Here is a 24,097-nt window from a genome sequence, read left to right on the forward strand (position 1 = left end):
TCTCTGAATTTGAGGCCTGGTCTACAGAGTGAGTTCCAGGACAGCCAGGGCTACACAGAGAAACCCTGTCTCATAAATCAAAAACAAAAACAAAAACAAGAAGAAGCAGGGAGGCAGCTACTCACACCCACCCCACCCCACTCCACCAGCCCACACTCCTGAACTCTTTCTGCTGGGTCTGTCTGTGCACTTAGAAGCTTGGGAAGGACTGGCTACAGGAGAACATGCCCACCCTTCTCATCCCTGGGAAAACCTCTTTGAAAGAAACCTGGGAATACCCTGCGGATCCTGGGTGTGAACCTGCATGAGGACCCTATTTTCACAGCTGACCCCCACCCCCATCAGTGTTGAGAGAGCATGAGGAAGTCAATATGTGTCTTCCCGCCTCCCTCCTGCCTAGTGCACTGCGGGCTTTTTCCAGGTGAGGCCAGTTACTAGGGCCTTTGACCCCTCTCTCAGGAATCACAGGCACTTAAAGCTTTAAATTCCAGAACAGTGAGTAACAGCACAAACTGTGGGCTTTGGGTGCCCGAGAGGAGGAGGCACAGGAGACACAGAGGGTCACTGAAGGGCCCAGTTATGTATTAAGCCAGGGGTCAGAACCCGAGCTCCAGAGTCTAGTGGTAGCAGTAGGATCCCAGTAACCAGTAGCACAGGAGTCATGCTGAGGGTGAGCCTGGCCATAGGCTCCAGGGCTCTCAGATGCCCTCAGCCTTTGTGTATGACCATAAGTAGGAGGCCTCCCTCTCAACCCTAGGGAGAAGTGAGCATAGACAGGTGGTATGGCTTTTCTAGGCTGTTATCTGAATGACCCAGAGTGCCAACTTCAGCCTTTCCCTCCAGCCCTCCCCCAAAAGCTGCCTCCTTCCTCACCCACAAACAAGCCTAGCTTGCCAGGAGCAGAGTCCAGGTTCTGGGAGGCCCTGTGTCTTCAGGAGGACACTGAAGATCTAGGGGTCTTCCAGCAGAATGTCACATCTCCTAGGAACATGATGCAGGACCTGGGTCCAACAGCAGTCGTGGTGTGTGTGTGTGTGTGTGTGTGTGTGTGTGTGTGTGTGTGTGCGCGCGCACGCACATGCATGCTCCGGGTGGTATTTCTGGTGGTACATCTAGTGAACCTTCTGGTTCAGGCTTGCTGCCTTCTCTGGGGATAGTGGATGACAAGACACAGTTTGCAGGACCCTGCCCCACTCCAGCTGCTCGGCAGTGATGGGGCATCTGCCTGGTTCCAAGCGCTGCTCCTGACATACCACATCCAGCAGTCACCGAGGCTTCGCTGGGTTCTCCTCAACACTCCTGCACACCCTAGACCCACCCCACGAAAGGAGTCTGCAGGACAGCAGACTCAGATAAATATGAAAAATATGGGAGTATTCAGTTTCTTAACACAAGAGCTGGGAGAACAAAGGAAAGAGGATACCAGAGGCTGGCACGGAATGGCCATCCTTTTGTGGTAGACTCAGCCCACCAGGGACCACACTTCAGCTGCCCCTTAGCCAAGACTCTCTCTCCCTGTGGTTTGTGCCCACAAGGTGCTGCAGGCCAAGAGTGCCCCAGAGCAGAGAGACTGAGATGAGACCCTTCACCCCCTATCCTGGAGACTTCCTTGCAATGAGTTATTAAAGTTAGAATGAGGGAAGTAGCAGAAGGTGCTCTGAGAAGTAACGAGCCCCTGGATCCCAAGATCAAGTCTATGCCCTGGAATGGGTTTCTAACTCCCTCATAGTTTCAGTCACCAGTGTAGTGCCACTCATCTAGAGGGGCGGAGCTATGGAAGGATGGGGCGGGACCAGAATTTGGAGGGGCGGGGTTTAGGACCTGTCATCCTACTAGACCCCACCCTCCCACCCTAGCCATCCTGTGCCTTGTGTTCTCCCTGGTAGCTAAAATGAATTGCCCACCTGCCTCGAGGGCAAACACAGGAGCCCTCAAAGAGCCAAAGGTCCCTGAGCAAAGTTTCTGCATCCAGCATTCCTATTCATCCAGTGCTGGCAGGGGAAGAGGCATATTGAGCAATCCTTGGCACGGTATTGCCTTCTGCAGACACCGTGGTCGGTTAGAACAACCAGACCAGGCAGTCAGGGTTCGGCTATGAGATAGACATGCATTATATACACGTGAACCTTCAGCGAGGTGTGCTCAGGTCCCTGGGAGAGGACTCTGGCAATGTGACACAGGCTGGGGTACAGGAGAGGAAAATGAGAGCAAAGTGGACAGTGTGTAGAAGTGACGAGAGCAGCCAACAGAAAGGCTGGGAATGAAGGATGGTGACAGGAACAGAGGGGAGCCTGGAGGTGGGTGCTCATTCACATTCTTTCCTGTTTCAAAGGCCTGGCTACCAGTGGGCAGATCTCTCCCCTGGAGGCAAGAGACAGGGTGGACAGTAGGTGACAGAAAACCCATTATCTGAGCAATGAACTTAGAGAGCCTTACTTAGTCTCTTCCTTCTGAGGATCTGTCCCTCCCCAAGCTAGAGTACAGACCAGGACAAAGTGGGTGTTGTAAGTGTAACCAGTATGCGGGGAAGGTTCTTCTTCCGGTCCTTTGAAGCTACCCTAATAGGCAGTGAATTCCTTGTCTCTCCAGAGACCCCAGGCACTCGCTTTGCCAAAGCTCCTAGCTTCAGAAGTAAAACTGAAAAAGACCTGTGCTCTGGTCAGTGACTACAGCGGACCCACCCAGCTCAGCATGGGACAGTGGAGTGATGCTGACCAGGGTATCTGGAAGGCCATCAGCCCATCCATCCCTGGGCTCCCTACCAGTCACTTGCATACAGGATTGTTACAGAGTCCTGGAGAGGAGAGACAGCCTGACCTTGGGACCTACCCCTATGCCAAAGAAAAGGGACTGACATTCCACAAACCACGGTCTGCACCTTTAGCCCGGTTGATAATGTCATTTACATTCATCACACCCCTCTCCATGCCCCACCTCTCCTCCATCTTGCATTAAAAGAGATAAAGGGTAGGAATTATTGGGGTGTACTTGGGATAATCAAGATTTTTGGCGGGCGGGGACAAGTAACGTGCATGCAGACTGAGACTGAAAGACACCCGGAAGACCATGAACGTCCCAGGGGCCGTGCAGAAATGGGATGTCTGGATAGGCTCTCAGCATCCTTGGAGATGCATTGTTTGTTTTCCTGGCAAAGTTCCCCAGCTGCTCCGCAGAAGTTCTGGAATTCTTTGGCTATGCTCATCTGAGCTACTGACTGGATCACTAGCGGGAGCAGGCTTCCTTGTCACTCTTGCACCTGCAGGGCCGAGCGCCGTAGCCAGGTGGCGCTGTACTGCTCGGAGCGTCCCGCCGTGACCCGCCCCGCCCCGAGAAAAGCGAAAGCCGCTAACGCAGAGGACCCAGACTAGGCCATCGAGGACGCGCGCAGGGGGGAACCAGTATCTGTGCGAGCTACTCCAGCTCACGGCGCCGCTGCCTCTGGAGTACTCCCCCTCGGACTGCTGGAAGAGTTGGTGCGCTCCAGTCCTCGGAGCTCCCAGGCTTCAGGGCCGGCCGGCAGCAGGCAACCTGCGCAGCGGGCTCCTGGACACCAGGTGCCCGCTGCCAAGATGCTGGAGCTGTTGGTGGCGTCGTTATCCCTGGCGCTCGCCTTCTTTGCGCTGCTGGACGGCTGGTACCTGGTGCGCGTGCCGTGTGCTGTTCTGCGCGCACGCTTGCTGCAGCCGCGGGTCCGCGACTTATTGGCGGAGCAGCGGTATGCCGGCCGGGTGCTGCCATCGGACCTGGACCTGCTGCTACACATGAACAACGCGCGCTACCTGCGCGAGGCGGATGTGGCGCGCGCTGCGCACCTGACCCGCTGCGGTGTGCTGGGGGCGCTGCGCGACCTGAACGCGCACACGGTGCTGGCCGCCTCGTGCGCGCGCTATCGCCGCTCGCTGCGCCTGTTTGAGCCGTTCGAGGTACACACGCGACTGCAAGGCTGGGACGACCGCGCCTTCTACCTGGAGGCGCGTTTTGTCAGCCTTCGCGATGGTTTCGTGTGCGCCTTGCTGCGTTTCCGACAGCACGTGCTGGGCACCTCGCCGGATCGAGTAGTACAGCACTTGTGCAAACGGAGGGTGAGCAGCCCCACCCCGATGCCCCGGCCCTGTTTGGCTCTCAGCCCTCTCCCGCGAGAAAAACCCCTTTGAAGTTCTGGGACTGTTCCAATGTCGGAACACTTTTGCACGTTTCCTCTGTGTCCAAGGAGTTGCCCTTCTTGGGGTCCCCATCATCTATGAACCAAGGCTTTTCCGTTCAGGCCTAGCCAGTTTTGAATTTACTCCCAAGCACAGAGTTTCTCCTCTCTCCCTCTCTTCTAGAACTGAGATGCTCAGAGTAGGTATCTCAGCTAGGAGTCTGAGTCCTAGTTCTGTGTGTTCTACAGTGCTGAGTCACCCTCTGTGGTCTTTGGTTTTGAGTATGGGATAAAAGGATGTCAGTTAGAAGCAGTTGCTGGGAATTCTAGTGGACTCGAGGCCCTCTTTGGCGCAGCTTGCAGCAGAGAGGACTGGGGGTTGGATTGACCCCAGGGGACCACAAGCCTTGAGTCTTTCCAAGGTTGGAAGGAGGAGAACCCTGTGCCTGCTGGGACACAAGGCCCCTCCCCAGGGTCCACTCCTCTAGCACGGTGGCAGAGCTAGCTACTGCAGTATAGCAACTGTGACCTTGGAGACAGCCAGAGTAGTGATGGTTGCCAAGGCAGGCTCCTGAAGAGTACCAGGGCATGCCCCACCCTATTGTTCCCGCCTGTCTTGGACAAGTGCCTCCTCTTAGAGTATAGGAATGACCTTACATCAGTGCTGAGGGGCTATATCTGAAGGGAAACACGGGCTCGAGAAGTCCTCCCAGCAATTGGTGGCAGAGAAGGCTCTCCCTCGCTTTCTCTCTTTATCTAGTCATGAGTTCCCATGGGCTGTTTGGTACTGGTTGATAAAGTGCCTGTAAGGGGTGAGGGGACTGGAGGTGCAGCCCCAGCTAGCAGTAACAGCTTGGAGGAGGCGAACTGAAGCACCCTGGCAACTCAGCTCAGCTGGAGGCCAGGGGGGTTGGCTGGGAGTTTCCATGGTTACTTGGGTCCCAGGCAGAGGCAGATATGGTACAAGACAGGCCAAGTCTGGGGTAGGGTTCTGTAAGCTGAGGAACTGTTCTGAGGCCAGGTGCCAGGATGGGGTGTCTCTGACAGTAAAGTGTGCCCAGATAGAGCCTAGACTATAGGTCAGTCATTCCTGGCTGCCGTGTAGCACTTGCTGTGAGAAGAGAGCACCTTATCGAGCCTCTTCCCTCACCCTCAGTCCTCAGAACCTATCTGCAAGGACTCCGGGGCAGCAGCTTTGTCAGGTAGTCTCCTGCAGGAGCACCTCCCCACATCCTGCTCTTCTCTAGGCAGCTGGTGGTGGTCAGTCACCCAGCCAACCTCATAGGCTTTTGCCTGATTCTGGGGACAGACACTTGAAGCGTGGTCCCGCTGGTGAGGGCCTGGCAGAAGTAGATGGGCTAGAAAGAGCTAGGAAGGAGAAAATAGGTTAGAAGGGCTTGGGAGAGCACTGGGTCAGATGTCATTAATTTGGGTGTGGTTCCTGCAAGGTCACAGAGTAGGGGATGCGATAAAGCAGGAGGTCCAGAGGCAGAAGGGCAGCAGCCTGGCTGCTTGCCCCTTTTCTGTGCCTTCTGCTTAGCGCTCACAGTGGCACCGGGCTCTCTGAAACCTCAACTTCCTGTCTCCCTGCAGGTGGAGCCCCCTGAGCTGCCAGAAGACTTGAAACATTGGATCTCCTACAATGAGACCAGCAGCCAGCTGCTCCGTGCTGAGAGCGGCCTCAGTGACAGAAAGGACCAGTGACTGCCACATCTGCATCCTCCCTGCCCCGCCTGTCAGCCAGTCCGTTCCATGGGAATGGGCTGCCTGGGGTGGGTGCACTCCTAACCAGAATGGCCTCAGACAAGCCTGGCTTCTTTTACCCGCTTGACACTCCCCTGTGCTTGCCTCATTTTTGGGCAGCTGGTGGGGTGGATGTTGTTGTCCTGGCCCGGCTCTGCCTCCTGGGTCCCCATAGCGAGACTGTTCTAGTGTGCCCAGATGCACAGGGTCCTGGAGCACAAGGGCCAGCAGAACCCAAAGTCAGGGCTGCTTGTGGCCAAGCAGGCCAGAGTAGTCATGGGTGTGGCTGGGGCCTGCAGCTTACTCAGGGACAGTGGGCCATCTGGAGGGTCACCTCATAGCAGGGAAGCAAGACCAGAACCAACCCAAGGGCCCCCGAGAACACAGAAGGGCAAGTGGGTGCTGGTCATTGGCTAAGATTCTGGTGATACCCACCACTCTTAAGAGGATATACCCTGTTCTAGGCTGGTCGCCATGACGTCTGGGGCTCCATGACTATGCCTAGCACCTGTCCTGTCAGCTCAGGGAGAGGCCAGCTGCTTGAAGCTAGGAACGGCCTCCTTGCTCCCTCTCTGGGAACCACACCTGGAGCCAGAGCCCAAAGCTTCAGTGATGCCCTGCACCCCCCCCCCCCGCACCCTCCTCACCCCCATCCCCACCCCCACCTCCACCTCCACGCTGCTATGCTTGCCTTAGTGCTGTCAAGGGGAAAGCTGCAACCCGTTTTATTTAAAGAAAGCACAAGATTAAAAGAGTTCTCAAGGCGCGTGTGCCGGGGAGGTTCTCCTTTTCGCAGCCCTGCCACCCCGGCACAGACCGACCAGCTCCCTGGATGTGTCTTCTGGAGGAACATGGATTGACATAGTGTGCCCAGGCTTGTGGGCGCCTCTGCACTTAGGGCTAAGCCTGATGAGTCATGGGATTGAGGCCAAGAGTGAGCAGCTGGCTAGAGCCCCAGCTGGCCTTCCTACCATGGTCCCCCTCCTTGTCCACCCGCCACCTGGAGCCTATGAACCTTGCCACCCAAGTCACGTGCACCTGGCCTGTCTTTTCTGTTGCCTTCCTTAGAGTCCCAGGAGGGCCCTAGGAAAGTGGGGTTCAGGCAACATGGGGCTCTTTGTCCCCTTTGTGGCCAGGGAGACTGAGGTCCCGTGGACTTGGAGCAGATGTTTTATGGGGGTGGGGGAGATCTGTGCTCTACCCAGCACCAGTCCATAGGTCTGAGGGCCTGGGTGGGGGAAGGGGTCAGGGGGTGAGGGCACTCAGATTCGGTCAAGGGTGGAGAAGTTGCACAGTTAGCCAATAGTGTGCAGCTGGGAAGACCTGTCCCATACCTCTGCCCTTCCTACCTCCTACCTAACCCTTGCCCTAAACCATAGGCACATGGGTAGGTACTCAGTGTCTTACTTTCAGGGCCTTTGGAAAAGGGTTTTTCCTTTTCAGGGTTTAGTAGAGCAGCAGGCTAGAAATGGGCAGTATTAAAGGGCCAGGGGTAATCTGGAGGGTGGGGGTCCTTAGGAGGCTTGGGTGGCTCATAGCAGGTGTTGAGTGCTGCCAGACAGTCCCACTGGGACTCCAGATAGAAAGTGGTGGGAGCAAGGTGGAGCTTCTGGGTCTGACTGAGCATCTGCCTCCAGACCTGGAGGAGTACACTGCCTGGACATAGAATTCCCTGCTTAATAATCTAGATGTGTACGTAAGGTCAACCACGGGGCAAGGGCTTTTGCGGTTCTCTGTTGGCACTGGGGACCAGGTAGCTGAGCCTTGCTTATTGCTCTTATGGGCCAGCCCCTCAGGTGCCAAGCCACAGCTCTCCTGCCTCCCCATGGACTCGGGCCAGGCGTGACTGGGTTCTCACTGAGTCCCACCTCTTTGTCTCTGAAGAGGCCGGAGACAGTACCCCAGCTGCTCCACTAGGGGGTGATAGCTGTTTGGTCTCTACAGTGAACCAGTAGCCCTGGCCTCTTGCCTCCAAATCCTGAGTTCAACGAGGCTCTCTGAAATTCACAGTGCAGGGGAATGGCCCCGAGAGGGGACCTTTGAGTATAGAATTGGCCCTAGATGTGGTCCTAGCTGGTGAGGCTTAGAGGGCCAGGTTGGCAGCACAGGGGGTTGTGGGGAAGAGGTGCTTCACACACCTCTCAGGGATCCTGAGGTATCCTGCACCATCCTTGTCACTCCCCCCCTACCCTTGCAGTCTGTTGGGCAACCCGCTAGCAATCCTGATTGCCAGTGGGACTCAGGGCCATGGCCTCCTAACTGGGAGAATCCAGGAAGTGCTCCGTGATACTGCGTTAGTGCCTAGGGCCATTAAGGCCCCACAGCTGCCACACACCTCACAGAGGGAAGAACACTGTGGAAGGGACAGCGGGGAAACTACACTGGGAAAGGGAAACAGTGGCCAAAGGGCAAAGGCTCCTGGGTCCTGAAAAGCTTGAGCTCCCAGCTGGAGAGTCGGCCCCTGAGTGTGCTGTTCGATCCACCCTCTGCCTTCAGCCCTGGCCACTACCCTGGGAAGCAGTACGAGTCCAGCATGGCATTGGGTCTGTAGATAAGGGGACGTTGGCCACAGTCTCATTTGATTCCTCAGCTGTCTCAGGGGAATGGGCAGGCCATTGTAAGAGGGGCGGTGTGTGGCAGATTTGTAGAGATGGACACCCTAGGGCACCTCTCTACTAGGGTAGAGAGGCTGCTGGACTTTGTGTATCTCCCTCTGTTGTATTCCTAGCAGGTCTGGATGGACCACCCAGTCACAGAAGCAGTTGGATTTAGGTTTCATGGGGAGAATGCTGGGGAAGGGTTTCCGGGGCTTAGGAACCTGCCATGGATTGAGATGGGCTAGTGTGCAGGAAGGGTGACCCAGGGGGCCTTGCTCCCTCTAGGTTTCTGTCTCTTCATCTGACATATGAATTGAAAAAAACAAAAACTTGCATGAAAGTGAGGGTCAGGGGCCTGGAAGTGCCAGAATACAGCCTGTCTTCCCTGCAGGCTAGCACTTCAGGTTCCCAGTGCCCAACAAGAACAGAGAGGCCCCTTCGCCCTTGGTTTATTTTATTTTCCACAAGCTTGGTGGACAGTGAGTGACCTGAGGCTCAGTGAGCTCTGCTCATAGATCCAGGCATGTAGAGACGACTGCAGGCAGCACCGGGCCCTGCCGGGAGAGTGGATAGAGAAGGAACGAGGAGGCTCCCTGTGTGGCTAGAGGCCTGCCACGAAGCCTGGAAACCCTGAGTTGCAGAGGTCACGGAAGCAACAGAAGACAGGATGGGCAACGCCAATGCCATCAGGGTCGGTGGCCAGACACGAGCTGGAGCAGGAGCGGGTCACCATGGGACTGTGGTTGAAGGGGAACGCTGCAGGGTGGGCAGACAGCAGAGCCCCAAGTCACTGCAGTTCCTTTCTGCCTCTGCACACCCTTCCCATGGTGTGCTGCCTTCTCAAACCCCTCCTGCAACCTGCATCTTAAATCTGCCCAACCCCCACCCAGCCACAGCACATATTCACGTTGGCACCAGCCTCTGTGGAGCATCCACACTACCTGGTCCTGAGTGGGGGCTCTAGCCTAAGCCACATTTAACATACCTGTGCAGAGCCAGGGTCTAAGCCAACTGCTGCCTTCTACCCATCCCCACTCCCCATAGCCCTGATGCCACTGTCTTAGTGCAGGTACTTGAGGGGCTATACATCTGTGGGCACCATCTATAAGATATGATACCATCAGCACCACCACACGCGCGCACACACACACACCATTCCTGCCCCCTCTGCCTTCTTGGCTGAGCAAAACAGTGGTGGACGAAAGGGAACATGGAGGGACAAGGTAAGCCTGACACCAGGTGGAACCCCCAGCCCTGGCCTGAACCCAGCCTTACCTGCTTCCACTGTCTCCAGTACAGTCTTACAGGCTGTGTCTTCCATCTTGCACTGAGCAATATTCTTGCATGAGTTAATGGCCGTGGGCTGCTCACAGGTATAGCATCGGAAGGCCTCACCTAGCAAGGGTTAGGGGTCACAGTCTCACCACCTCGCTCCAGGGGTCCCTATTGGAGCCAGGTAGGTGAGAGAGAAAGTGACCTCCTGAGAGTCTTCCGAGACCCAGATGTCCAAGACAAGTGACAACACCACATCCTGCATCCGTATCTTCCTCCCTGGAGAACAGATCATGACCAAGACTTCTGTCCCAGAAGCATGTTGGAATCTAAGACCCAGGAAGCTTACCAAGGGTCCAGAGGATGCCTTGGCCACAAAGATACCTCTCTCCCATTAAGAGATGGGATAAACCGAGTTCTACAGCAGAGCTGCCCCTGAGAGCCTCACTCCAAGTCACTCACCATAGCCCATGCTCCAGGCTGCCAAGAGCAGCAGCCACATGGCCCAGCGAAGGGTCATTCTTCAGTGCTCAGGAGCTAGGAGCCCTGGCTGGCCTCATAGTGAGGATTTTATACTCAGCCTCCGGCTTCGGCTTCTGGGTGTTGGCAGGACCAGAGTGACTCAGTAGGGAGGCACAGGGCTAGGGGTGTGGGTGGTGGATGGGAGCCATCATCACCTACCATCCCAGGGTGGGGCCCCTCTATGGACCTTTTGGGGAACCTCTGTCTGGGAGTCTTGGTCCTGCTTCTGCTGGTGCACCTCCAGTACTCGACACCATGCTCTGCTGTCCCTCAACTGAGGAAGCCTTTTAGAGCCTGGCTCAACTGGCTCTCAGATGAGCCTCTTGCCTCAGCTATGTGAATGCATCCAATAGGCCAGATAGTCAGGTCCCGAGAACCCCTGAGGCTCAGGTACAAGGCTGCTTTATATCTGCCTGATAAAAGGAACCTCACTGTATCCCATCTGCCTAAGACCGATCTACTATGCACCCAGATGTACTCACAAAGTAGAGGCTGAGCCAGTATGGAAAGGAGGGAGTACCTGATGTGGTATAGGTGCTGTGAGGGCAGAGGCAGATATAGGGTCTTAGAATGGCCCCTACACATCCACTGCCATTCCCCTGACCATGAATGAATGTCTTTTAGACCAAGCTTGAGCTTCTTAGCTTTAGTCCTGACAGCAGAACTCTACCTACTCTCCTGGACTGATAGTCTATTCTGGCTTCCCTGTGCTGGCCCTTTCATGTTATGGGCACCCTGGCTGTTTTCCTGTGCCAGAAGGACCATCTAAGCCTTCATCCTCCATAACCCTCCCCAGTTGAGGTCTCTTTGGTTTTGGTTTTGGTTTTGGTTTGGTTTTGTTGTCGTTCTCCAAGGTTTCAATGAGTGGCCCTGTGGATGGATATGGGGGTAGGCAGATGAAGGAGTAAGGGAGGGAGGGAGGGAGGAAGGGAGGGAGGGAGGGAGGGAGGGAGGGAGGGAGGGAGGGAGGGAGGATAACAGATGATGGGGTGGATGGGTGGAGGATGGGTGATGGACAAATGGATAGATGGATGCATGATAGGCAGATGATTGCATAAGATGGATAGATAATACTTGGCTTTAACAATAGGTGGGTGGTTGGCAGCTGGCATGTGTGTCTCTGTAGGGAGCTGGTGGGTGGTCCACCCCTTACAGACTCTGTAACAGCAGAATTACAGCCTGACCTTGTGACAGACAGGCTGCAATGGAGGAGCCCTGGTCCAGGCACCTAGGAGGCATGCGTTTTTCTCCTGGCCTTTCTGCTCTTTCTTTGCATGGCCTTGGGATAGCCCCCTTGTCCTTCCAGACCTTGGCTTCCTGTTTATGGATTGCTAGGGCAGAAGTGGCCTGGCACTGCAGGGAGAAGCCAGTTGTACAAGGTTTGTAGAAAAGTAAAGAGAAGGTGTGGCTTACAGAGGGAGGGACTGCAGTTCCTACAAGTCAAATAGTGGGGCCACTCATCTCTGGGGCTCTGTCCACAGACCACACCCAGAGGTTGGGAGAGGAGCCAGGGAAAGTCTGGCTCTGAGCCTGAGAGACTGAGCCTAGCCTGCTTGGTGACCCAAGCCTGTTCACAAGGCACTTGCTCCAGAATCCCATTCCTTCATCTGTAAACAGGGTAGATGAGCATCTACGGTACAATGCTCAGCAAAAGTGGGTCTTTATGGCCCTGTAAGGCCCTTTTGACCAAAGTGCAAGTGAACTTGGAACCCAGGGCTGGGGAACGAGTAATCATGAAAACAGTACAGGGTTATATACTGAGGACAAAAGACACTGACATGATGCTGATGCGAGGCTGCCTGAAGGGACTACTTGTCCTGGCTCTGGAAAGAAGGGATGACCTCACAGGTCAGTGATGGCAGGGGAGGTGCTGGGTGGAGCAGCAGCCAGGAAAGGGCACCCAGCATCCTCGTGGGCGACCATGCCTTCTTCTGGCCCCTGATTGGTAAGGCCAGGAAGGCAGCCCTGCTGGGCAGGGCAGAATTTATGCCCTTGTTTGGCAGCTTCTCTGTGTGAGTCCGCACCCTTGTCGTTGGTCCCAGGTGTAGAACAAAGAGACCAGGCCTGAACCCAGCACAAGAAAGTGTGTGACTTGGAGGGCTAGCTCCCTTCTTCAAGCCTGGGACAGGGCTTCTTCGTGGACCTGAGTGCTGCAGGTGCTGTAGTGTGGCCCTGGGCCAATCATTTCTCCTCTCTAAGCCAGTCTAATCTTTAATTTGGAATGATGACAGTCCCAGCCCTTGAGGTCGCTGGAATGCTCAAGTGAAAGGATGCGTTTAAAACCCACCCAGGCCAGGCAAGATTGTCTGCAGAAACCAACAGAGAGGCTCTGACAAGATCCCCTCAAATCATCTCTCTTGTCAACTGCCCTGTCAGAGACACCTAGGTCCTTCTCCAGATCCAGCCAGGCACCTGAGGCAATCACCAACTTTTATGCAAGCGGGAGCCAGGACCTCTGCCTGTTCCCTCCCACCCAGCTGGCTATCACCCAGCCCTAGCTGTCTGCCAGATCGCCCTGTCTGTTTCTGGGAGTCTGGCTCCTCCTCCTTGGCCATACCCTCTACCTTCCACCGAAAGGCACCTGCTAAAATGCAAATTGTACCACTTGCTTCTCTTCTCAGAAACAGGCTCTGGAGTTCTGCTACCTTCCTGACAGAACGCCCCACCCAGCCCTTGGCACTTGATGCTCACTCACCCTTCCTGACTCCTGCTGGAATGTCTGCTTGGCAAGGGAAGGAGCACCTTCCCACTGCTCTAAAGTCCTTTCTACTCCTACCCAGGACCCGGCCATGCTGACTGTTGAGAGGAGGGAGGGAAGAATGGAAAGGGGGTGGGTGCATAGATGGATACTAGAGAGAATGGATCAATGAGAGGATAGACGGATGAGTGGAAGATGAAAATGATAGGTGGGTAGATGTAGTGATGGGTGGATACATAAACGGATGGTTGGTTGAAAAGGAGGATGATGGGAGGATGGTGGGCAGATGATAGGTAAGATGGAATAGGCAAGTAGATGAATGGATGAATGTATAGATAGATTAAAGAATGGGTACCCATCGGTCTAATAGAGGTACTTAGAAATCGGAGACAGGAGGGTCAAGAGTTCAAGGTCATCTTCAGCTACATCGTGAGTTTGAAACCACCCTGGTCTGCATGAAACCCCTGCCTCAAAAACAAAAAATGAATGGAGAGTCATCCAGGTAAAGACTGGCATAGGAAACCACTAGTCTGGGAAAGTCATCTTTAGAGGTGAGGATGGGATATATGATAGCTCTGAGAGTGTGTGGACTGGTAAGTTACAGGGAATACTCCAGCTGCTTGCTGGCTAGCTTGGTGGTGGGTAGTAAACAGGGGTCTACATGTATCACATATCACATCCTTGAGCTACACACATGAGGTGAAGACATCACACTGAGTGGCTGTCAGTTTTCGGTAAAATGGCCAGTGCCCTCCACTCATCTGCACACAGACAGCACTGACTGGAGTCAGCAGGTTATAAGAGGAGAAAGAAGGCAAGGGGGCACCACCACCGAAGACATAAAGTTGGAAGGGAAAAAAAGAGGGTGTAACCAGGAGGAACTGAGTGAGAAAGTCCAAGGTGATGATGGGACCATGCTACCCCCACCCCCATTGACAAGTCAGAGCTCAGAATCACATCTCCAAGACGTGGGTACCCAAACTAGCAGAAGAATCATAGGTTTTAGTTATCCCCATGCTGGAAGTCTACCCCTGTTCTACCTTCAGAGGCCTCCAGACAAAGAGTAGTAATGCCTCGGTTGTACCCTAAGACTTGTGGTGGCTCTCACTAGACTGTAGGAGCCCTGTCCTCAGAAGCTGATCCAGGACTGAAGAGCCCCACAAGAGTCAAAAATGGGGACTCCCAAGTCTGAAGGACATGGAACCTCCTGTCTTCACTTTCCTCTTCTCCGGGCATGGGGTGTTCTTAACAGCAACTGGTCATGGCACACTAGTCTAGGGCCAGAGGGCCAGCCAAGTTGTATGCAGATCCCCACATAGCCTGCACCCGTGATGGAGAGAGCGTGGTTCCAGCAGGAGAGGGGAGCCTTTCCCAGTAAGCTTCTCCTCTAGCCCTGCCTCTGCCCACTTACCAGGCTCCCTACAGGTCCTAAGAGCTAGAAGGAGACAGGAGAGACTCACTGAGATAGGGTTGGAGTCAGAGATGTAGCATGGATGCCCCTCTCCCTGCCCACAAGGCAGATCAGTACCCAGAAACGAGACTCAGGAGACCCATGCAGATGGCCATTGTATTTCTTCTAGGCATTAGGGAACTGGGATGTCAGGGACAAGGGAGTGGAGCTAGATGGCCATGGCTTTACAGCAGGACACCCAAGAGCAAGAAAAGTGCCAGGGCAAGGAGCAGGCCACCAGGACTGCCCAGGCTGGGTGCCCCATCCACGTTGCATAGGTCAGAATTGCAGCAGGACACTGGCCGGGTTTGCCCAATGCCATCCACATCCGAAGGCTCACACTTGCTGGCGCAGGACTTGGTCACCGTGGAGTCCCCCAGGAAAGGGAAAACTGTAGGATGCACAAAGTGTCAACCTGAAGGACCATTCCTTTACTACCTCTGTACCCCAAGCTCAGGGACCACCCACTCTGGGATCAACCACCCCACTAGCCTAGATTCCCCTTTCTCTAGGACCACTGAAGCCTTTGATGTACAAGGGACACCTATGGCATCTTGAATTGGTCTGTGGGAGGATTTGTATGTTATATAGAATGTAAAACACAAGTTGTAAGACAGCTTTACAAGGACTTCCAGAAAAACTTCAGGGGCCTCCCATGATGAGGGGAGAGGGGGAAGGGTGGGGGCTAATGGCCTGGACAGAAAGTCTCTTGGCAGAAATGGTGGGATGATGGTGCAGGCTGTGTGGGGACCCAGATGGTCAGGGATCCGTGGTCAGAAAAGGGGATCCCAGTTCTGTCCCACGCAGATCCTACTGACCAATCTCCAGGGAGTAGAGCGTAGTCTTGCACATGGTTTCATTGATGTGGCAGTGGGTGGTGGTGACACAGTTGGATGCACTCACAGGATTCGCACAGGTGTAGCACTGTAAGGCCATAGCTAGGAGAGGAGGGATGAGAGGGCAGTGAACAGGCCTTCCTGTCTCAAAAGCCCAAAATGTCTTCACCCAATGTCCTGCTCTGCCATGGAGGCTTAGTCTCAGAAGACAAGGACACTAACCAGGGACCAGATGCCCACTAACCAAGCTCAGGGGAGACAACATGACCATTGAATCAGGGTCTTACAGAATGTGCCCCTGGAATAGTGGGCTCAGCCTGGGACCAGGATGGGGACAGCTGATTTGGAATAATCATCAAAACACACACACACACACACACACACGCACACGCACACGCACACGCGCACACGCACACGCACGCACACGCGCACACGCACACGCGCACGCGCGCGCACACACACGTACATTCACGCGCACACCACAACCGCAGATCGGTGTGAGCAGACATTGTTAAGGCAGACGCCCTTGCACTTCCTCATCACCAAATGCCCTTCTGCTGAAGTGCTGCCTGTCATGGGGGTCAGACAAGCAGGTCCTTGGAACACTGGGTGGGAGCTGCACAGAGGAGTTCACAGGTACCAGCTTGGCAAAGGTGTCTTCCCTGAGGGGAGGGCTGCGGGTGTAGAGCCTGGCTGGAAGGCACTGTACAGTCTTGCTAGCATTCCAGACCCAATCCCAGAAGCCCCAGGAAGCCTAGCTTGTCTCCAATCAATTCAGACACACAGGGAAGTCATCCCTCCCCCAACCCCACACAGACAGTGACCTGGTAGGGCCTCTGCCTCTGGTTCAGTCAACCTCTCCAAGAACTGTATGGAACAGCCTGGCTTGAGCCCTCATCACTGAGCACATAACGGGCTGACAGTCAACATCATGTCGCCACTTGTTTGTCTCACCCTGTCTCTGGATATTTCTGGATGTCCTTTCCCCAATTACATGTCCATCATATCCAGAGTCCCAGGCCATCTGCCCCAGCATCCGAGATCTCCCCTCTTCTCCTGCTGAAAGGCTTGCACTAGCAAACACACCAGTATCCTGAGGCTCTCCGCTGGCACCTAGGGCTTTGGTGCCGGCTTCTGCCCGCCTGGCCGGTCCCGGCTCAGCGTTCTCCTTCTCTGAAACTCCCCCATGAGAAACTCTCTCTGAGAATAGTCCTGGGGCCCGCTCCCGTGCTCCCCCATGCTCACCAAGCTCCCCGAAGGTGCCCAATATCAGTGCCAACAGCACCATCCAGGTCCCCTGCATGGTCGAGGTCCTCACTCAGGCCTGCCTGGTGGGGAAATGCCTACAGCGGTGGTCTGACCGGTTGGCTAAGCAGATTAGAGGAGGATCAGATTTCTGGAGGGCCTGCCCTGCTTCCTCACCCACACCCCATTCCCCAGGGCTCCCTGGGGCTCCCTCGGACCCTACCCAGCCCTCTCAGACTGTTCGAGCTCCACCCCTCAAAGCTGCTGTTCCACCCTTCCCAGGCCCCTCTCCTCCCCATAGGTTATGGGTCGTCTTTCTTTTCCCACTGGGGACCCTTCCACACCACCCTACAACTCCTAGCCAAGAAAATCTTCCAGATTCCTTCTTCCAGGACAGGTCAGGGGTCTTCAGGCTGCACAGAATGGGACAATGGGAGCTGGGCTCTCCTGCACTTTTCCAGCTGTGGTAAAGAGCTTTTACCTTGTGGCCTTCTCCAGAGCTTTGGCCCAGCAGCTCTTGGATGGAATCTTTCCAAGATGATCTTGCACCTCCCAGCTCCTCTGAAGTGGTCAGGGGGAAGGTGGGGTGTGCCAAATTGCCACTGACAACCAGCCCAGAGTTTACTCAAAGGCCTAAGGAACAAAGACAGAACTTGCTTGATCAACAGGAAGGTGTTTTGGAGGATGGGTGAGCTGGGGAGGCCCAGGGTTGCTTTGGGGGACACTGTTTCATGTTTCCTGGAGGGCCATCCACTCTCGGCTTGTCTGCACACCTTGATCTCCAATGGCTCATAGGCTGATCTTAGGCAGGACTTTCCTGGGCCCCTCCACCTCCTCCTTCCTCTCTCCACTGAAGGTCAAGAGGTAGGGACAGCAATTCGAAACCCGTGGGTCTTGATCCCTTTGTCAATCCTCTATCTTTAAAAAAAAATTACATTATGATTCATAACAGTAGCAAAATTACAGTTATGAAGTAGCAACAAACATAATTTTAAGGGTGGGGGTCACCATAGCATCAGGTCTGCCTGTCTGTCTGTCTGTCTGTCTGTCTGTCTGTCTCTCTCTCTCTCTGTGTGTGTGTGTGTGTGTGTGTGTGTGTGTGTGTGTGTGTGTGTGTGTGTGTGTGTGTATGTGTAGAGTGTAGTGTCCTTGCCCTAGACAGAATGCTATGACAGGGATCCCCATGACCTGGCAGCACCTGGCTCGTCCTGATTTCCCACAGGTATCTTCCTAGAGTAGCTTGTCCCAGCTGAGACATGTAGGGGTGGGGAGCATATCTACCTGCCTGACTCTGCTAGTGGTAAAGACCACACTGTTGCTGGGCTTCCCAGGTGTCTCTTTGTCCAGCATCCCAACCTTACTCCTACTCTGGCTTTGTTCTTGTTATGCCCCCAGCAAGGTATGTCCACTCTTGCCACTGCCCTCAGGAGCTCCACTGGGGTCTGGCTTCACCCTGCATGGGAAGGTCCTCATTTGCCTAGGCTCTGGACCAACCTCTGTACTTCCCAGGGCTTTCCTAGCCTGGCATGAGTCAGACGCTCAGCCTGCCAACTGTATTTTTCCTTGTGACAGTTCTGGAGGGACAGAGCACTAATTAATTTTAGAGTGGATAAAGAAACTAGGTTCTGAGAAGTTAATTGACTAAGACAAGGTCACCTAGCAAGCCGGGTGGCATCCCAAGCCTGTCTGATTTTGCAAATCATTCACCACGAATGGCTGTGACCACACAGCTGTGGGGACGGATGGGCTGAGGTTAACTGGATTAGACAGCCCCAATTCACACCCATGTGTGTCCTTTGGTCAAACCCGATTTCTCCACCGCACCCAACTCAGCTCAGCTCCTTTCTGTCCTTGGGCCCAGGGCCTCCAACTCTGCCTCACCCCCTGGAATATACCCGACCCCCTAAGTATCACTCCTAGAATTAACACCCACCCAAGTGGTACCTGGGAAGTTCCCGTCTTGGGGCAGGGAGGAATGTAGCCTAGCCAGGGTCTGGGCTGGCTCCGTCTGGGAGGCCTCTGCTCTGAGAGGTCCACGTCCTTCCCTTCCCAATTCCAGAAACCATTGGATCAAAGCTTAGTGTGTGACTAGGGTCAAGGCTCAGAGTGTAACCTGATCAAGACTCAGAGTATAAGGGAGTCGGAGCTTAGAGTGTTACCAGGATCAGGGCTCAGAATATGATTGGAACCAAACCTCAGACTATGACCAGGATCAGGTCTCAGTGTGTGACCATGGTCAGGGCCCGAAGTGTGAACAAGATCAGGTCTCAGAGTATAACCAGGAAGAAAGCACGGTGATTAGAATCAGGAGTAAGTATATAACCAGGATCAGTTCTGTGTGTGACTGGGGTCAGGCCTTATGGGTGTCTGGGCTTAGGGCTCAGAGGAGGACTATGAAGGACTTCTGTAGCACTGCTACTCTGCTAGGGCATTGCGGCTTCTCCTCTGGGGCTGCTGACATTGGAAAGTCACGCTAGAGCGGGGCGCAGGGCTCAGATCCCACCTTTCAGCCCCTCTCACACTGCACAGCTACTGCTTTTCTGGGCACACTGGGACTCTGCAGGGGAGATCTTCCCCAGAACGTGTCTAGACCCCTTCCCTCTGTGTCTGCAGCACGAATGAGATGGGCTGTACCATGCCGTGGTGGACAGGGAGGAGCCCATGAAGCGGGGACCCTACACTGACTCCTGTCTTTGTCTCTCAAGGTAATGGAGATCAGCAGCAGAGACCTGTCTCTGGATGTCTGGGAGAGGGTACACTGCTTGCCACCCTGAGCCCAGGACAGCCTATGGAGGAAGGTCTGGATGGATGCTCTCTCAAGTTCAGGAAAGCCCTGTCTCTACCTCCCCTGTCTGTGGCTCTTCCTTTGTCCTCTTACACCATCCTCCAGGATCATCCGTACCCTGTGAGTACCTCTGTTTTGTGGACAGATGCCCTGACCTCAACTTCAACCCAGAATGGTCCCTTGTGAGAACAATAACCACACACCTTTCTCCCCAGGTAGCCATACCCTGCTCCCTCATAGCCAGCCAGGCTCTGCTGACTCCAGGAAGGCCCAAGGGTATATCATCTTTCTTTGGGCTCCGACTCTTCTGTCCCCTCCACAGGAGCATCCAGGAGAGCAAACAAGTGGCTCTTAAACATTTCCACACTGAAAAGGAAGGACTCTCTCAAACAGGATCGAGGATGGTGCTCTGGGAAGGAGCCACTGTGCTCTGTTCCTCCAGGATCTTTCCAATAGGATGCTGCTGGGCATGAGCCCCTGTGCACCATCCTCTGGACCTACGGAGCACTGACATTCACAGTTTCATCCTGAAAGGGGGGCAGTAGATATCTTCTCCATATCCACCCTTTGCACTGGCCAACCAGACATCTAAGGGATGTTTCTAGAAGGGCCCCAGGGGAACTGGAAACACCCCTCCTGCAGGTTCACTGTCCCTGCAATCATAAACCACCCTAGTCCTTACTACCATAGTGCAACTTTTTCTGGAGGCTTCCAGGAAGGTATAAACGTGGCAGTGATTGTGGTTTAACTCGAGCCTCTCCCAAAGGACTTATGAAATACTCAGAAGAAACCATTAAAGATCACTCCACACTCCGGCCTCTGGCCTCAGATTCCCAAACTGCACTTCAGCCTCCCAGACTGCCCCTCTCTTGAAAGTCTGCCTTGAGACCTCTGATTTTGCAAATCAGTCACCTCACATGGCCATGACCAGTAGTGGACATTAATTGGGTTGGACAGGGGACAAAGGCATCTACAGAAGCAGCATCCAGCAAACACTGGGGATACATCAGAGTCTGCCAATCATCTTCCATGGAGCAGCAGTGGAGGCCACACCCCTCCCACAGGCCCCACCCACTGCACCTCCCATCGGGTGCTCTTAGAATGTGTCATAGCCTTGATTAATAAGGATGACGAGCCTCTGCTTTGTCACCCTCTCAGCACCCCTCTTTCCTTGGCCTCCCTGTGTGCGTGTCCTCTGACCATTTCCTGTGGCACTGCCCAGTGGGTACACGTGGAGGGTGGTGCACTTCTTGGCATATGGGACAAATATTTCCTTCTTGGTCTTCTGTCTTTCAATTTTGTTAATAGTCCCTTCTCCCAAGTCACCCTATGAAACCCAGGCTGGCCTGAACCTTCAGTTCCAGTCTCCCAAGTCCTAGAAAGCTTCCATGTGCATTATTTAATAGATTCTTTTAAAGTAATTTATGACTCTCGATTTTGCATCTCGATTACCTTTATCTTTTGTTGTGGTTGTTTCCCTATGTCTCCCTGTCCTGTCCTGAACTCAATTTGCAGACCAGGCAAGCCTTGAACTCAGAGATCTACCTGTCTCTGCCTCCTGAGTTCTAGGATTGAAGGCATGCACCACCACTGCCTAGTTATTTTTCTCTTTCTAATTTTCAGAAGCATTATTGGCTACATCTCACATACCTGGCAGCTCACACATTTCAAAGTGTATCATTCGCTGAGTGTGGTGCCACCCACCTGTAATCCCTGCATTTGTGTGAGAAATGATAGCTGTGAGTTCAAGGCCAGCTAGGGCTACAAACTGACATGCTGAAGTGGGTGTGTGGGAAGATGGCACTCCCAAACTCAACAGTTTTGGCATAGCCGCGGACATCTGCAAACACCACTAGTTGGGTTGCCGTGTCCCATTGTCTCAGAAAGGAAGCCCATGCTCCTAGCTAATGTACCATCCCTCCATTCCCGTGGCATTGTGAAAGACACCCTTGGTCTTCAGCCAGGTTTCTTGACACGCAGCTCCTAAAAGCTCCTGAGTGTCTTTTATAAGTTGATGAATGACAGACAGGTAGATAGATGCCCCTCGGTAGTTCCAGGATGGGGCCGATCACCTAAGAGATACTAACACAATTGATGGGTGGGGATTTTGATCCACACCCCAAGTCTCCTCTGAGGACAGGAGAGGGACTGAAAGCTGAGCTGATCACCAGTGGCCAATGATGTAACCAATCATGCCCACATAATGAAACCTCTTTAAAACCCCAAAGGGATGGGACTCTCAGTCTCTGGGTTGCTTAACACAAGAGGTTCTGGGTTTCTTGGGAAGGCATTAGGGCCCTGCTGTTCCTTAGTAGACCCCAAGAAATCAGGTGACACTTTTAACCATTTTTAAAAAATCAAGAACATGGAGCTGGGCAGTGGTGGCGCATGCTTTTAATCCCAGCACTTGGGAGGCAGAGGCAGGTGGATTTCTGAGTTCCAGGCCAGCCTGGTCTACATAGTGAGTTCCAGGACAGCCAGGGCTACACAGAGAAACCCTGTCTCGAAAAAAAAAATCAAGGACATGACCAAAGGGCCAGAGAGATGGCTCAGAGATTGAGAGCACTGGTTGCTCTTCCAGAGGTCCTGAGTTTGATTCCCAGCAACCACATGGTGGCTCATAACCATCTATAATGAGATCTGATGCTCTCTTCTGGCCTGCAGGTGTACATGAAGGCAGAACACTGTATACATAATAAATAAATAAATCTTAAAAAAAAAAAGACCAAAGATGCCAAAACACTATATGGAAAGGCAGAGAGCGAAGGATGTGAGGTGGGAATAGCCTTGGGGACAGAGCCCTCAACCTGTAGGGTCTCATGTGGGCCACACATGGCTGGTACCTGAGTTGCATTGACCTGGAGAAGGACCAGCTGAAGCCCACTGTGGGAACGCTTGCTGGCTGACCAAAAATCCTGAAAGTTGATGATGGAAAGTTGATGAAAGTCCCAGGATGTGGACTTTCTTGACAGACCCAGTAAAACTAGACACAGGAAGGAAGTGGCGCTGGGCAGGCTCCTGCCTACCTGCCTGGGACAATGGTTTCCTCAGGAACCTTGCCAGAGATTCCTTGCTCTGCACACACCCTGTGCTTTGCATGCGCAACACGTGACATGCAGATTTCTGTAACTGCAGCAGTTCAGACAAAGTACACTGGACATCACAACAGTGCCTCTTCCTCCAACCACAGCTGCCAAGCCCTGACCCACATGCCTAAGACCCATAGACCGCTATGCCCAAGAAGCTTGCACACACTTCCCCATTTGCCTTTCTCCCTGCCACAGCCTCTGTATGACATGTTCCTACTGAAGTGCTCTGACAACCCCAAACACACACTCTACTCCTGTAGACTCTGATGTTTACAGTGGCCCAAGAAATGTACAAGCATTTTGATGACCAGAGATACTGAATGGTACAGTAGAAGGACATACGTTGGCGTCCTCTCCTGCCTGGTGTGTCACACTCATCTGTTTCCAGTCTTTCCTAAACTTCATGCAGAATCCTAGAGAACAAAGTACTCTGTACCATTTGAAGGGTCAGCCCTGCAAAAGTGTGGGTCAGGACCTCACTCCTGTAGATGGGTGACTGGGATTTCATAGCCTGAACAGGTCATAGTGTATGTGTTTTCTCATGCGGATGCGTATGTGGGTTTCCACCCTGTGGCTGCTGTGTGTGAATAGCCCTGCCCTGGGCAACTGTGGGCCAGTTTCTACTTGCGTATATGCCTGGGGCACCACTTCTGGGTCATACCATAGGCCTGAGTTTAATTGTCCGATTAATCTAATCATGGGATTAGAGTCAACTTTGAGGCCTTTTAATCTTCTGAATGGGCTAGCATTTAAGGAATTTCTTTTTCAGCCACACAGGAAGCTAGAGGACAGTTTGGGCTATATACAGTGGGACCAGTTCTCAAAACAAGCAAAAGGACTTTGGTTTTCCTTTGTGTCTTTTGACCTGGTGAGAGAGGTCTGGACCCATCTTTTCTTGCTTTGGGTGCTAGTATAGCAGCTGGCTGTCTTTCCCCAGTGCCCTGAGCAACACTGTTATTCATTTGGGCACTGCTAGCACAAGCTACTTCTTTTCCATGGTTTGTCTGATGCTGAGGCTCCAGCTTTCTGTCAGTTTCTCTCTGCTTGGTCATCGCCCTTCTCTTGGGCGTCACCTTTGGCGAGTGTTTATTTTTGTGAGAACTTTGCCAAGCTGAGGACAAGCAAGCCCAGGGCAGGGCCTGTCTGTTTTTCCTGGCAGGTATCAACTGTGATGTGCTTCTGGTCTTCAGAAGCCAGGAGCCAGAAACTTATCCCCAGGCCTGGTTGGGAACTGGAAATTAAATATTTACCGGGCACAAATTCTAGGCATTTAATTCCCCGTGTCCATACTAAGGTGAGTGGATGTGTTGTCTGGGCAGTGCTATTCAACTGCCCCGGGGCACAGCTTTCTCATTGCAGATTCCTGATGGGTACCTGGAGGCAGAGTTTCGGCCCAGGGTCACACAGGGTGTGGACAGCTTTCTGGGAGACACAGGCAAAGCAAACCAGGCCAGGAGATAGTAGGAAAGACAGAATGGGACAAGGTGCCAGAGACACAAGGCCAAGAAGATAGCAGGTTTCCTCAAGAGCTCCTGACAATAGAGTTGGATGGTCACCAAAGGCCTGTGGTCAGCAAACACCATTCCTTCTCTGTAGAGGCCTTCTTCTCCACCTGCCCAACTGTTTATCTGTAGGATGCTTCTGGAATCTCATTCAGAGTGAGTGTGCTCATTGGCCCCAGGTCAGGGTTCCCTTCAGCCTTCAAGCCCAGGTTAGGGT

At 53.6% G+C, this 24,097-nt stretch overlaps 3 protein-coding genes and 1 long non-coding RNA gene across 5 annotated transcripts; 2 read left to right on the forward strand and 2 right to left on the reverse strand.

The window, feature by feature from the left end:
- Window positions 1–3,508: 3,508 nt before the first annotated feature.
- Them6 (thioesterase superfamily member 6) lies at window positions 3,509–6,648 on the forward strand. The gene is made up of 2 exons (NM_198607.1): window positions 3,509–4,082; window positions 5,735–6,648. Exons 1-2 carry the CDS (start codon window positions 3,570–3,572, stop codon window positions 5,843–5,845), a joined length of 624 nt encoding a protein of 207 aa, NP_941009.1. The 5' UTR covers window positions 3,509–3,569; the 3' UTR covers window positions 5,846–6,648.
- A 2,270-nt stretch (window positions 6,649–8,918) lies between these two features.
- Slurp1 (secreted Ly6/Plaur domain containing 1) lies at window positions 8,919–10,298 on the reverse strand. Its single transcript, NM_020519.2, has 3 exons — window positions 10,216–10,298; window positions 9,757–9,876; window positions 8,919–9,237 (listed from the first exon to the last, which is right to left on the reverse strand). The coding sequence occupies exons 1-3, from the start codon at window positions 10,271–10,273 to the stop codon at window positions 9,083–9,085; spliced, it is 333 nt and encodes a 110-aa protein (NP_065265.1). The 5' UTR covers window positions 10,274–10,298; the 3' UTR covers window positions 8,919–9,082.
- Window positions 10,299–14,520: 4,222 nt separating this feature from the next.
- Lypd2 (Ly6/Plaur domain containing 2) lies at window positions 14,521–17,070 on the reverse strand. Of its 2 annotated transcripts, XM_006521312.1 has the most exons (4): window positions 16,986–17,070; window positions 16,505–16,627; window positions 15,242–15,361; window positions 14,521–14,814 (listed from the first exon to the last, which is right to left on the reverse strand). In XM_006521312.1, the coding sequence occupies exons 2-4, from the start codon at window positions 16,560–16,562 to the stop codon at window positions 14,609–14,611; spliced, it is 384 nt and encodes a 127-aa protein (XP_006521375.1). In that variant the 5' UTR covers window positions 16,563–16,627; window positions 16,986–17,070; the 3' UTR covers window positions 14,521–14,608. The 2 variants fall into 2 exon arrangements, with proteins under 2 accessions (XP_006521375.1, NP_080947.1); NM_026671.1 differs by lacking the exon at window positions 16,986–17,070 and having other exon boundaries at window positions 14,527–14,814; window positions 16,505–16,588.
- Window positions 17,071–17,155: 85 nt separating this feature from the next.
- Gm33124 lies at window positions 17,156–20,709 on the forward strand. The gene is made up of 3 exons (XR_384182.2): window positions 17,156–17,192; window positions 19,210–19,409; window positions 19,505–20,709. It is a non-coding gene; the product is annotated as a predicted gene, 33124 (long non-coding RNA).
- Window positions 20,710–24,097: the final 3,388 nt, after the last annotated feature.

Source organism: Mus musculus, chromosome 15 (genome assembly GCF_000001635.26).
Source record: "Mus musculus strain C57BL/6J chromosome 15, GRCm38.p6 C57BL/6J".
NCBI lineage: Eukaryota > Metazoa > Chordata > Mammalia > Rodentia > Muridae > Mus > Mus musculus.